Source organism: Camelina sativa, chromosome 15 (genome assembly GCF_000633955.1).
Source record: "Camelina sativa cultivar DH55 chromosome 15, Cs, whole genome shotgun sequence".
NCBI lineage: Eukaryota > Viridiplantae > Streptophyta > Magnoliopsida > Brassicales > Brassicaceae > Camelina > Camelina sativa.
Genome location: NC_025699.1, coordinates 6,780,178 through 6,793,494, shown reverse-complemented (window position 1 = coordinate 6,793,494; position 13,317 = coordinate 6,780,178). Strand labels below are relative to the sequence as shown.

The 13,317-nt window shown below is 39.1% G+C and overlaps 5 protein-coding genes across 5 annotated transcripts; all 5 read right to left on the bottom strand.

Moving 5' to 3' along the window:
• On the bottom strand, nucleotides 1,865-3,996 carry LOC104745735 (cytochrome P450 72A13-like). The gene is made up of 5 exons (XM_010467051.1): nucleotides 3,619-3,996; nucleotides 3,310-3,527; nucleotides 2,961-3,208; nucleotides 2,479-2,848; nucleotides 1,865-2,397 (listed from the first exon to the last, which is right to left on the bottom strand). Exons 1-5 carry the CDS (start codon nucleotides 3,893-3,895, stop codon nucleotides 1,972-1,974), a joined length of 1,539 nt encoding a protein of 512 aa, XP_010465353.1. The 5' UTR covers nucleotides 3,896-3,996; the 3' UTR covers nucleotides 1,865-1,971.
• On the bottom strand, nucleotides 4,183-6,195 carry LOC104745736 (cytochrome P450 72A15-like). The gene is made up of 5 exons (XM_010467053.2): nucleotides 5,861-6,195; nucleotides 5,573-5,790; nucleotides 5,238-5,485; nucleotides 4,751-5,120; nucleotides 4,183-4,667 (listed from the first exon to the last, which is right to left on the bottom strand). The coding sequence occupies exons 1-5, from the start codon at nucleotides 6,135-6,137 to the stop codon at nucleotides 4,242-4,244; spliced, it is 1,539 nt and encodes a 512-aa protein (XP_010465355.1). The 5' UTR covers nucleotides 6,138-6,195; the 3' UTR covers nucleotides 4,183-4,241.
• Nucleotides 6,625-8,890, bottom strand: LOC104745737 (cytochrome P450 72A13-like). Its single transcript, XM_010467054.2, has 5 exons — nucleotides 8,459-8,890; nucleotides 8,127-8,344; nucleotides 7,797-8,044; nucleotides 7,341-7,704; nucleotides 6,625-7,243 (listed from the first exon to the last, which is right to left on the bottom strand). Exons 1-5 carry the CDS (start codon nucleotides 8,745-8,747, stop codon nucleotides 6,815-6,817), a joined length of 1,548 nt encoding a protein of 515 aa, XP_010465356.1. The 5' UTR covers nucleotides 8,748-8,890; the 3' UTR covers nucleotides 6,625-6,814.
• Nucleotides 9,062-11,546, bottom strand: LOC104745734 (cytochrome P450 72A13-like). The gene is made up of 5 exons (XM_010467050.1): nucleotides 10,911-11,546; nucleotides 10,542-10,759; nucleotides 10,211-10,458; nucleotides 9,766-10,138; nucleotides 9,062-9,648 (listed from the first exon to the last, which is right to left on the bottom strand). Exons 1-5 carry the CDS (start codon nucleotides 11,185-11,187, stop codon nucleotides 9,223-9,225), a joined length of 1,542 nt encoding a protein of 513 aa, XP_010465352.1. The 5' UTR covers nucleotides 11,188-11,546; the 3' UTR covers nucleotides 9,062-9,222.
• Nucleotides 11,850-13,249, bottom strand: LOC104745733 (60S ribosomal protein L18a-3). Its single transcript, XM_010467049.2, has 4 exons — nucleotides 13,089-13,249; nucleotides 12,599-12,714; nucleotides 12,434-12,497; nucleotides 11,850-12,369 (listed from the first exon to the last, which is right to left on the bottom strand). The coding sequence occupies exons 1-4, from the start codon at nucleotides 13,101-13,103 to the stop codon at nucleotides 12,028-12,030; spliced, it is 537 nt and encodes a 178-aa protein (XP_010465351.1). The 5' UTR covers nucleotides 13,104-13,249; the 3' UTR covers nucleotides 11,850-12,027.

The following is a 13,317-nucleotide window of genomic DNA, read 5'->3' as shown; positions in this document are numbered from 1 at the left end:
GGGGGGGGGGGGGGAGAGAGAGAGTATTGAATTGAGTATTTTAGAAGATTTTGTGGAATTTATAAAATTTTAGGAGGTGTATTGAAACAATAATTTTGAAGGATTTTATGTGATTTAGTAAATTTGGAATTTTGATAAATTTTAGGGAAGTTGATATAATTTATGGTAAAATTCTTTCAAATCCCACCTAAAACTATGAGATTTGGATTTCTGTATTTTTAACTAAACAAATCCTTTCAAATCCTCTAAAATCCCTAAAACTTATTAAAATTCCTAAAACTTATTTAAATCCAAATTCACAAACTGTTTTGAATAACAATGGATTTTAAAGTAGATTTTGAATCATCAGTTCAATAACAGTGGATTTCATAAGATTTTTTAAAATCTATGATTGAATAATATAGGATTTGTAACTTTTACTTAAATCACTTAAAATGTCAAGTTGAATACACCTTCTTAGATTTTGAGAGATTTATGTGAGATTTTATGATATTTTGATGGAATGATTAGTTTTTTGGTTTTAAAAAAGGAATTCTAGATTGTGATTTGGTGAGATTTGTAATGTTTTGTATTTTGTGATCTGGAATTTGTTTCCTAATTGACAACAACAAAAGGGGTTATAGAATTAAAGCTTGAGCATGATAAGATGAGCACCGGATTGTGGGTGAACAACGGCGGACCCACTTAAGAGGAAGGTGGGTCACCTGATCTGGGGAAGTAATAAAATAGTTGGTTTTTACATGTATTTATGTAAAATTTCAGTAGCACATATGGTAAATTCTGTACCATTGACTTCCCCAAACCCGAGTTCTATACAAGCAAAACAATGTTGTATGCTATTCATTTTCTTTATAATGACTACATCAATCATATTGTTGCTATTGAAATTTAAATTATATAAATCTATACTAGTAACTATCTTATTGTCATTTTTTAATTTTGAACAAACAGTAACTATTTTATTGTCATACTTTCACTTTAACTACCTTCTTATTTTTCACTTTAACTACCTTCTTATATTTCTATGATTACTTTGTAAATAGTCACCACATTATTATGTGAAACAAATAAACAAAATATTTTAATAAATATTTTGATGTGTAAGTAAGTATAGTAAATGTACTTTAAATTACCTAAGTACAACTATAAAAAATGAACTGATAATAAGGTACTATTGATAATATGTTTAAACTACAAAATACAAATACATGCCTGAGTAAAACTACTTGAAAGTTTTGTTAATATTTCATATTTTCTTAGAATACTTTATTAACACATGATTTATTTTAAAATTATGTTATAATTCATTTTTTTGTTTATTTATATTTCCTAGTTGATTAAAATTTATTTAAGACAATTTTAATTTAATATTTATCTGGGTCAGGTGGGCAACCCAGATAAAAAGTAGTTTAAAGGTTTAAAAAATAAAAACTTTGACAAAAAACGTCGTCGTCCTGTCTAAACATAGCGCCGTCGTGCAGAACCTTTAGCCGACGGTCGAATTCGCGATTGGTATGTAATTACTAATTAGGATATCTCGAGGTTTGAGGGTTTAGAGGAGTCGATCCTTAGGGGGTTCTTCATATTAGGGTTTTCTGAAGTGATCGATTTGGAGAATACCGTCTATATATAGAATTTGGTACTCTGTTTCATATTTGGTGGGAGCACTGTTTTGATTGCTCCAGATAAAATCGTTGCCGCTGCTGATCAGAAATCAGAAGAGAGGAGTCATTGATGAAGAACAGATGGTCAAAAAAGGTTTATAAGTTTGGATAAATCTTCTTCACTCAGTTTCGATCCTTTTGTATTGGCTTGTAGTTTAACAACTGAGATTTGTTTCCGTGAGAATCACTGCGCAGAAGGGTTTTGACTTAGAAAAATATTCTGTGTTTTGTATTATGTGTAATCGTATATATCATCCGTGTATGGGAGTTTATTTGACAGCAACAAAAGGAAATGGGGGTTATAGGATTAGAGCTTGTGCAAGATAAGTGGAGCACCGAACTGTGGGTGAGTGGTGAGGACTGTGTCTGGCGCATGAACATATGAAGGAGAAAGCTCAAATGAGAATTTCTGTAGAATCAAAGCCATTGCCATCTTTGCCTCAAGCATTGCAAAGTTCTGGCCTATGCATATCCTCGGTCCCCACGCAAAAGCTAAGAAGGAGACTTGTCCTTTTGTTGCCTTTGAGAGACCGTCTTTGAATCTCTCTGGCTTGAACTCCCCTGCATCTTTGCCCCACAGCTCCGTGTCCCGTTGTACTAGCATAATGGGTAGAGTGATCTGAACACCGCTTGGTAATGTCATGTCGCCTAGCTTCATCTCTTTGTTTATGGCTCTGGTCAGCTGGGATACTGGAGGATATAGCCTGAGGACTTCGTATAATATCGTTGTCATCTGCAAGGGATCATAACATTCATCAAAAATCATCAAAACAAAGCAAAAGTCACCTAAAAGTTTTTGGCTTGGTTTACTTACAATTTTGAGCTGGTTGAGACCTTCTGTAGTAGGTTCTTCATCGCCAAAGACTTGCTTCACTTCTTCTCGCGCACGAGCCTGCCAGTCTTTGTGTTGGCTTAACAGAACCATTGTCCAAACCAGAAGTACTGATGTAGTCTCTTGCCCCGCGAAATAGAACAACTTGCACTCCTCCATCAGTTCCTCAGTACTCATTCCATTTCCTTCCGTTTGACCCGAATTCGATTCAAGAAGTATACCCAGCAAATCGTCACTTGGTACTTCCCCACCTTCTCTTGCCCTTAACCTTTTGTCAACGATCCCTCTCAGTATAACTTTGATTTTTCTAGCTGTTGCGTTCATTCTTCTGTTACCCTTTGTAGGGAGATAACTACACGAACAGATGAAATAGAGATATTACACAACAGACAAGTTGAAAATCTCAAGTTCTAGAGACTAAAAGGCCTTGTATGAGAACCAGACAAGTTGAGGTTTCTCATTACCGGTATCCAGGAATGAAAGTTTTCTGAAAAGCTTGTATGATGAGTTGTGCTAGTTCTGCTTGGAGCTCAAATATCCTCTGTCCTTCTTTGTAGCTGCTGCCAAAAGCAGTACGAGAGATCACATCTGCAGTCATACTCACAAGCCAAGGCCAAACATCCAGCTCACAGGACGACCCTTTATTCGACACTAACTTGTCCCACTCGCCAACAGTTTCGCTGCAGCTTTGATGGAACGCAGGTACCATATTCTATACATAGAAGCAGAAGGCACAAATTGGGTCAGAGCCAAATAGACATACATACATAAAGCAGCTTTAACCTGCGACTACGGAAGATATAGCTTTTAAACCTTGATCTTCTCAAGGTGGAAAGCTGGGTTGATAATTCTTCGGTGTTTTGCCCATTTGTCACCATCATAACTAAGGAGTCCAGCCGCTATTAATCTGCCCAAAGGGAACGTATGCGCCTTCTGGAAATCATAAACTTTGTTGAACACTTCCTTGATTAGCTCAGGATCCATTATGGTGATGGTTGGTATGGGTCCAAGCCATGTAAAGTGAGTTCTCCCTGTTTAAGCCACATAGAGGTGCAAAAGTTGAAACCTTTTCTACAACAGTTCTAAACAGAGAGGAATCAAGAAGCCAACCATGAAGCATACCGTGAGTCTTGAGCATTTGCAAGGGATAAGGCACGATACGTGGTGTAATATCATCCGTTAGTTTAATGGGTTTGGATTTTGCCTCGGTCAACATGCTGAAATGCCTCTTTAAATCGCCGACAAGAGGCGTGTAAGATGTTCCGGCAAGACCTTGTCTTCTCAGATAACTCTCAAGCATCTTTGGTTTAAACCAAACCCACTGTAAAGTTCTCCATACCCACAACGACACAACAACTACAGCTACTGAAACTGTTACCGATGCAACTGATATCTCCATTTTCTCTACCAGAAAGAGAGAGAGAGAGAGAGAGAGAGAGAGAGAGAGTTTGCGACCATTCTTGGGCTATATTAAGGAGAATTTCGGAGAAGATGTGATGTCATAAGTACAATTATTTTGTGTATTGACTAATTGAGAGCATTAAATTGGTCCATGCATTTTACGCTGTGTGAAGAGGGAAGAAGCAAATTTGGACTTTGTAGGGAAAGCGACAAAAAGAGGACTTTGAATTAAAGTACCTCTTTCTTTGAAAAAACTTTGTTTTGTAAATAACAAATTCTGACTTCACTGAATAAAAATATTTGATTGGACTTTGCTTCCTCTGTTTAATTAACAAACTCTAGAATTATAGCTTGTGCAGGATAAGATGAGCACCAAATTGTGGGTGAATGGTGACGACGGTGTAAGGCGCATGAACATAGGAAGGAGAAAGCTCGAAAGAGAATCTCAGCAGAATCAATGCCATTGCCATCTTTGCCTCCATCAGGGTAAAATTCTGGCCAATGCAGATCCTTGGTCCCCACGCAAATGGAAAGAAGGAGACTTGGCTCTTTGTTGCTTTTGAAATACCGTCTTTGAATCTCTCAGGCTTGAACTCCGCTGCATCATTCCCCCACAGCTTGGTGTCGCGTTGGACTAGCATTACGGGTAGACTGATATGAACACCGCCTGGTAGTGTCAAGTCACCTAGCTTCATCTCTTTGTGAATGGCTCGGGTTAGGTGAGTTACTGGAGGATATAGCCTGAGAACCTCATATAATATCATCGTCATCTGTTGGAAACATTTAGCAAAATCATTTAAACACAACAAAAGTATTGAAGTCACCTAAAGGTTTATGATTTTGTCTTGCTTACAACTTTGAGCTGGTTGAGACCTTCTGTATCAGGTTCTTTGTCGCCAAAAACTTGCTTAACTTCATCTCGTGCACGAGCCTGCCAGGCTTGGTGTTGGCTTAACAATACCATTGTCCAGACCAGAAGTACCGAAGTTGTCTCTTGCCCGGCGAAATAGAACAACTTGCACTCCTCCATCACATCCTCAGTGCTCATTCCATTTCCTTTAGCTTGCCCCAAGTTCGATTCAAGAAGTATACCCAGCAAATCGTCGTTTGGTGCTTTCCCAGCGTCTCTCGCTCTTAACCTTTTGTTAACGATCCCTCTCAGTATATCTTGGATTTCTTTAGATGCTGCTTTCATCCTTCTATTATTCTTTGTAGGGAGATAACTACACAGAAAAATATGACACAACATGGTTTAACAATCTATAATAAGTTGCAGCATTACTGAAGCTCTATACGGTCTTGTTCTAAAGCCAAACAGGCAAGTTGAGGTTTTTAATTACCGATATCCAGGGATGTAAACTTTCCAAAAAGCTTGTATGATGAGATGTACTAGTTCTGTTTGGAGCTCAAATATCCTCTGTCCTTCTTTGTAGCTGCTACCAAAAGCAGTACGAGAGATCACATCTGCAGTCATACTCACAAGCCAAGGCCAAACGTCTACCTCACACGACGACCCTTTATCTGATACTAACTTTTCCCATTCGCAAACAACCTCGCTGCAGCTTTGGTGGAACGCAGGTACCATTTTCTATACATAGAAGCACAAGGCACAAATTGGTTCAGGACTAAATGAACGTAAAACCTGATTTATGAATGAAAAATAAAAACTTAAAACCTTGAGCTTCTCAAGGTGGAAAGCCGGGTTGATGATTCTTCGATGCTTGGCCCATTTATCACCATCATAATTAATGAGTCCAGTTGCTATTAAATTTCCCAAAAGGAACGTCTGTGCCTTCTGGAAATCATAAACATTGTTGAACACTTCCTTGATTTGGTCAGGATCCATTAGCGTGATGGTTGGTGTTGGTCCAAGCCATGTAAAGAAAGACCTTCCTGTTTCAACCACACAAAGATCAGATACTCTATAGCAACAGTTCATAACAGAGAGGAACCAAAAGGATACCGTGATTCTTGAACATTTGCAAGGGATGAGGCATGACACGTGGTGTGATATCATCTGTTAGTTTGATGGGTTTGGATATTGCCTCCGTAAACATGTTGACATTCCTCTTCAAGTCGCCGACAAGAGGCGTGTAAGGAGTTCCGGCAAGACCCTGTCTTCTCAAGTATCTCTCAAGCATCTTTGGTTTAAACCAAACCCACTTTAAAGTTCTCCATACCCACCACGACACAACAACTAGAGCTATTGAAACTGTTAACGATGCACCTGATATCTCCATTCTCTCTCTCGGAGAAGAGAGATAGAGAGGTTGAGAATTTAGAAGATACGGATGTTGAGATCACCACCTCTGATGTTTTGGACAATTATTTTGTTTTTACTAATTGATATTTTGATTTACTTGATGTCTTGCTTTTATTGGGAAGTTAGAATTGTGTAAGTGTTTTTGTGTATTTTTAAAGTTGAGAGATTTTAAATATTTTACAGATTTTTATGGGTTCTACAATTATGTTTACCCAAATTGGTAGATTCTTTTTTTTTTTTTTTTTGCTAACAAATCAGTAGATTTTATAACGGATTCTCATTGACCTTTTTAATGATATAAAATTTGGAAATAAATATATGTAATGCTGTTGTAGAAGTTTTCCAAATATCATCTCTTCCCAAAAGGTTCTTTTCTTTTGGTGTAAGGCATATGAAGAAGGTTATTTTAATTTACATAGGAAAACTCATTGCACTTCCCACTCATCATCTTGGGCAAACACATGTAATAGGATAATTGTTATAGAAAACACGTGTTCATGCTCAAAATTTTATCAAACACAGTTTTGTAATTCAGTTCTCATGAGTTCCTCGTATCATTGGGTTACATATGCTACTCTATCAAGTATATATTCTTGTTTTAAGGGAAAAAAAACAGATGATTTTTTGAAATTTTGTGTACTCTGTGAATCGATCTTAGAGCATGTGGAAGATCAGCGGAGCACCAAACTGAGGATGAAGTGTAAGAACCGTGTGAGGGGCGTGAGTGTACGAAGGTGACAGCTCGAAAGAGAATCTCTGTAGAATCAAGACAAGAGCCATCTTAGCTTCCATGAGAGCAAAAGTCTGGCCAGGACAGAATCTTGGTCCCCATCCAAACGGAAGAAACGAAACTTGGTTCTTTGTGGCCTTTGAGATCCCATCAGCGAATCTTTCTGGCTTAAACTCATGAACATCTTCTCCCCAGAGCTCGGGATCACGATGAACCATAAGAACAGGAACCACTACTTCTGCACCACCTGGAAGTGTCATGTCCTCACCAAGCTTTGTTTCTTTCTCTATTGCTCGACCAAGTAGTATCCCTGGTGGGTATAACCTCAATACTTCGTTAAGTATCATGCTCATCTGTCAAAAGACAAAAAGGTTCCGAGAGAAACGTTAGTTTTGGCCTAGAATCCTCGGGTTATAGGAAAATTAAATACACAAAGATTAGTGCTTATACTATTTTGAGTCGAGAGAGTGCATCAAAGTTAGGTTTGTTGTTCTTTCCAATGACTTCTAAGATCTCTTCTCTAGCTTGTTCTTGCCATTGCTTGTAATGGCTCAGCATAATCATGGTCCACACGAGCAGCACCGCGGTGGTTTCTTGGCCCGCAAAGTGAAACAGCCTGCACTCTTCGACCACATCATCAATACTCATACCGTGATCTCCCGAATTTGATTCCAAGAGTATCCCCAACAGATCATTCTTTGGAGCCTCCCGTGCTTCCATAGCTCTCTGTCTTTTCATGATGATCTCTTTCAGTCTAGACTTAACTTCCCTATTTATTTGCCACATCCTCATGTTGTTCTTTGTTGGTAGAAACCTAAACAATGAGAAGAACAAATGAATCTTTCCTGATTTCTATGTAACGACTAACGAATGAATGAAAGAACACGAAAGGTCATCTTAATGTACCTCATTCCAGGGATAAAACCAAGCTCAAGAGCTTTTAAAAGTCGTCGGCCTTGTTCTTCTTGAAGCTCAAAGATTCTCTTACCTTCCTCGTAGCTACTACCAAACGCAGTACGTGAAATGACATCTGATGTTAGATCCCCAAGGTATGGCCAAATATCAATCTCACTTAATGATCCCTTCTCGCTCACCATTATCTCCCATTTACTTATCATCTCACTGCATCTCTCGTAGAACGCAGGTATCATAACCTGCAAAGCAAATAAAAGGCAATGTCAACATATGATTTGTAAAAGTTGCAAAAGCCATGAGAAATGATGTAAGAAAGATGACCTTGAGCTTTTCTAGATGAAAAGGAGGGTTTATTATCTTCCTATGCTTAGCCCATTTCTCCCCGTCACACATCGCGACACCAGTCGCAAAAAGCTCAACGATTGGGTGAATTGGTGGCTTTGGGAAATCATAAACTCTGTTAAAAACTTCTTTGATGTGTTCTGGTTTCGTCACGATCACTCTCGCTTTAGGTCCCATCCACATGTAAGTTGTCTTCCCTAAATAAACAAACAACCAACCTTAGAAACAGAGGACTTCAACACTAACCAACCCATATATTAGAAAAACAGAGAACCTCTGTTTTTCTGAGTCCAAATCAAACAGTTTCTTACCATGATCCTTCACGGTCTGTAATATCAGAGGCATGACACGTTGCGTATTATCGTCTGTAAGACTGATGGGTTTAGACTTTGCTTGCTCCACCATACTGGCTTCCCTTCTAACATCTCCAACAAGAAAGGTGAAAGGAGTTCCAGAGAGACCTTGTCTCTTTAGATAAGCCTCGTTCTTCTTTGGACTAAGCCAAGCCAGATTCAGGCCTTTCCATATCCATACCGCAACCACAGTTACCACCACAATCGCAGCCGCAACTGCCACCGCTGATATCTCTGTATCACTCATAGATGCACTTCTTTTCGAAATATGTTAGATGTTCTTTTGATATGTGTTTTTTTCCCCTTTTCTCTTAATGTAAGTTGCCAAGTGAAATGCTTCGTAGTTCGTATATATAGATATATAAATTCATGTTAATTTTACGTATGTGCCAAGTGTCGGGTACAAGAAGATTCGACGAATGTTTTAGATATGTCTAATTCCATGAAACGATTTGGCTTACCTAAAAGACAAGACACATCCTACGGATAGTAGAATCGAAATTGGCTTCTTGCTATAGACTTTTCAAGATTAATAATGCAGCCACCAAAGAAGACGACCTTTAAGACTTGACTGAATAAGATATTCAGACCTTTACCTTATCGAATAACTATTTAATTCAGACATAGATATTTTTTCAAAAGCTATGGCTATAAGCCTTTCTATATCATCTTTTCGTTACACAACAGAGACTTCTGATGACGTCACCTTGGAAATTCGAAAATCAGAGCTTGTGCAGGATGAGATGAGCTCCGAACTGAGGACGAGTGGTCATGACTGTTTGAGGCGCGTGAACATAAGAAGGAGAGAGCTCGAAGGAGAATCTCTGTAGAATCAAAGTCATTGCCATCTTTGCCTCCAACATAGCAAAATTCTGACCGATGCAAATCCTAGGCCCCCATCCAAAGGGAAAGAAGGAGACCTGGTTCTTTGTTGCCTTTGAGAGCCCGTCTCTGAACCGCTCGGGTTTAAAATCCGCTGCATCATCACCCCAAAGCTCGATGTCGCGCTGGACAAGTATAGTTGGTAAATAAACCTGAACTCCAGCTGGAAGGGTAAGCTCTCCTAGCTTCAATTCTTTGTTAACAGCTCGTTTAAGCTGAGCCACCGGAGGGTATAGCCTCAAAACCTCATAGAAGATCATGGTCATCTGTTCAAAATCCATCAAAAGGGAAATCTTTCAAATTGAAATTCAAGTGACTTTGGCAACTATAAATGCAGTTCTACGATGGAAGAGGATGGTGAAAGTTATGTGTTTTTAACTTACAACTTTAAGGTTGTTAAGGGACTCCATATCAGGTTTCTTATTTTCACCGAGTACTTGCCTCACTTCCTCTCGTGCACGAGCTTGCCAGTCTTGGTGATGGCTTAACAAAGCCATAGTCCAGACCAACAGTACCGAAGTAGTCTCTTGTCCTGCGAAATAAAACAACTTGCACTCTTTCATCACTTCTTCTACATTCATTCCATTTCCTTGAGATTCCTCTGAATTTGATTCAAGCAGTATCCCCAACAAATCATCGTTTGCTGGTTCTCCAGCTTCTCTCGCTTTCTCCCGTTTGCTCACAATACGTCTCAGTATTACATTTACTTCTCTATCTATTGCTTTCATCCTTCTATTGCTCTTTGTTGGGTAAAACCTACAGTACACCAAACAAACAAATTCTCAAAATCTTTAGTTTGTGACAGGTAAAAAACACAATGGATATTACCTCGATCCAGGGATGTAAGATTTCTTAAAAGCTTGTGCAACGAGCTCAGCCATTTCCCCTTGTAGTTGAAATATCTTCTGCCCTTCTTCATAGCTGCTTCCAAAAGCAGTATGTGAGATCACATCCGCAGTCATATTCACAAGCCAAGGCCAAACATCGACTTCAAGAGACGATTCTTTATCTGTAAATAGCTTCTCCCATTGACAGACAATCTCGTTGCAACAATGGTAAAACGCAGGGACCATGTTCTGTAACCGCAAAAACAAGGTCACTAAGAGATCAAAACATATTACAGTCTTAAACTGGTGCAGACAGCAGAGAGAACCAATACCTTGATCTTCTCGAGGTGAAAAGCAGGGTTGATGATCCTCCTGTGACTCGCCCATTTATCTCCCTTGTAACTTGCAAGCCCTCCTGCTAACAATCTGATCAATGGGAATGTAGAAGCTTTCTCAAAGTCGTAAACTTTGTTAAAGATCTCCTTGATCTGCTCTGGATTCGTTATCACAATCGTTGGAATTGGTCCAATCCATATGAAGAAAGTTTTTCCTGTGGCACCAACATAAACTCAATCAAGCACCATCAATGAAACCTATACAGAGATCTCTCAAGTCAAAACTCAATTCTACTTCCCAACTCTAAAGAGCACTCTCTAGATCAGACTCAAGTCCTAAGAGGAAAGCGGAGGGAGAGACTATACCGTGAGTATTGAGCATCTTCAAGGTGAGAGGAAGGAGACGTGGGGTGATATCGTCGGTTAACTTGATGGGTTTAGATCTCGCCTCCATCATCATATCAACGTTTCTCTTAATATCTCCGATGAAAGGCGTGTAAGGAGTTCCGGTAAGACCCTGTCTTTTCAGGCAACTCTCAAGCATCTTTGGTTCTATCCAGACCCACTTCACGATCCGCCATGTCCACAGTACCAATACTGTTACAACCGCCACTAACAAAGCTGCTACTAGTGAAAAAGGCATCTCCAATTCTCTAACTCACTCTGCTGGAGTTCGCAAGTTTTCGTTGGTTTTTATAAAGATTGAGACTTTTTGATCTTTCAGGCAACTCTGCCCGGAAAGGGGATTTGTCTGTAACTGGGGTGTCGTGTCCATCTTTTCAATGGCAATTTTTTAAGATAAATCTTGGAAGTGACCCACTGACACTGAGCATGATGAATAAATAAGTGCTCTCAACTCTTTTGCTGGTCAAGGATAAAGCGCGTGTGTATCAGACGCTGAGAGCTCCCCGGAGAACATGTAGCAAACACCAGAGTGAGACTGCAGATGAAGAGCTGTTTATCAAGCGATTTAATATAATTGCAAGATTTGATATGATGGGACTCACCATCATTTCCGTAGCTTTATACTTTCTGCAAAACTACCTCAAGCAGCAAAACTTTGAAAATTTTGATGAAAAGTGCCACTTGCAAAAGTGCATCACTAGTTGTAAAAATGCCAAAAGGCTCCATTTGCAAAGAACAGGCTGAGGATGAAATGTTGCTTGTATGCATCTTAAAGCAGACTTATTTATAACGGGAGAGGTTTATGTACAGTTAACTCTCCAACACTATCCTTTACTAAGTTTTAAAATTGGTGAAAACTGAAACAACATTTAACTAGCAACACTTTTAAAAGCTGGTGAGAAAACTGGAAACCAGTGAACCTTAATTTCGTATCCTAATATCTAGAACAAAAATGTTCAAAAGATGCAAACTTTAAAACTTCAAGTGAAGAACTTCAAAATGGTGGTTTGTTCAGACTTGGAACTAGAAACCTAATATGTTGGTTGATAAAGATATGAAGAAACATGTAAGATTGGTTTTACATGAAGAGGTTGGGCCTTGATGCCTTGTATGTAGTCTTGAGCTTCCTGCTTGGTGGTCTGACCTTTCTGAAAACAAGAGGGAACTTGATCTTCGAGTTGTGGAACTGTTTGGTGCTCTCTCTCTTGCACAGCTTTGCAGGAACTGTTGCGGTCTTGATGATCTGAATGCAAGGGAACCTCACTCTATGACGAGAAGCCATCTCAGTGTACATCTGCTCCACTGCACCATTGAGTGTTGTGTCACGGTACTCTTTGTACATGTTATGGTACCCAGTTCGGCTCTGATAACGCAGCCAAATACCATAATTCTTGATCGTCGTCGGGTTCTTCTCAAAAATCTATAAAAGTAGCCATCTTTCAGAATATGTAATGATATTCAGCTGGGGAAATGCAATCAAATACCTCATTGATGGCAAGCATCTGCCCGTTGCTTTTCTTCACCTTCTTCAGTTTCCTCATGAAGTACCTAGATACACAACAAACAAATTCATTTAAGATCAGGGAATAAACAAGACAAAACAAAACAGAGTTTCGATTAACAAACAACTGGTACCAAACAGGACTTACCAAAACTTGGACTTGGCACATACTTCATTTTTACCCCATAGCTTCATCCTATAGATCTTAGGGTGCTCATCTTTCTCTGTCGGAAGGGCCCTCCCAACCACTTGATACTGATGAAACTGCAATGTACATTATTATAAGAGAAAAAAGAGATCAGCTTTGCAAACCCTTACACTCAACCTTATAATCATACGAACTCTCTAAGAAAGTAAGTCACAAAACAACAACAATTTGGGATTAATGATAGCATAAGAGATTCACATGGATCAAAGTTCATCCAGAAACTAATGCAGTCTACTTCCTCGGGTCGGAAACAACCAATTCAGAACCAACATTAAAAAAAGTTTCATACTTTCTAAACGAATCAGAACCAATCAGCACGAGCACAGTTAATGATTTCTTAATCATCAAAACGACCAAAACACAGAGTCACTCGTAGCTCAGCAAGTTTCTAAAAAACGATCCGGAGACACAATCGTGAAGAGCAACTCACCCGGAAAACACCCATTTCTATGGAGAGATCAAGCTCTGACGAAATCAGCCAAAAAGAAACAGAGAGCTAAACGGTGGCGCCGAAGAGGTTCTCTAGAACAAACCCTAGGCCGTCCCTCTGGGCTTTTCTATTTTTCTACTCGGCCCTTTCAATAATATATTTTCATCTCATTGTTATATAATAAAACTATTATTTGCAGCAGTCAAATTAAAATCTAACATTATACAAA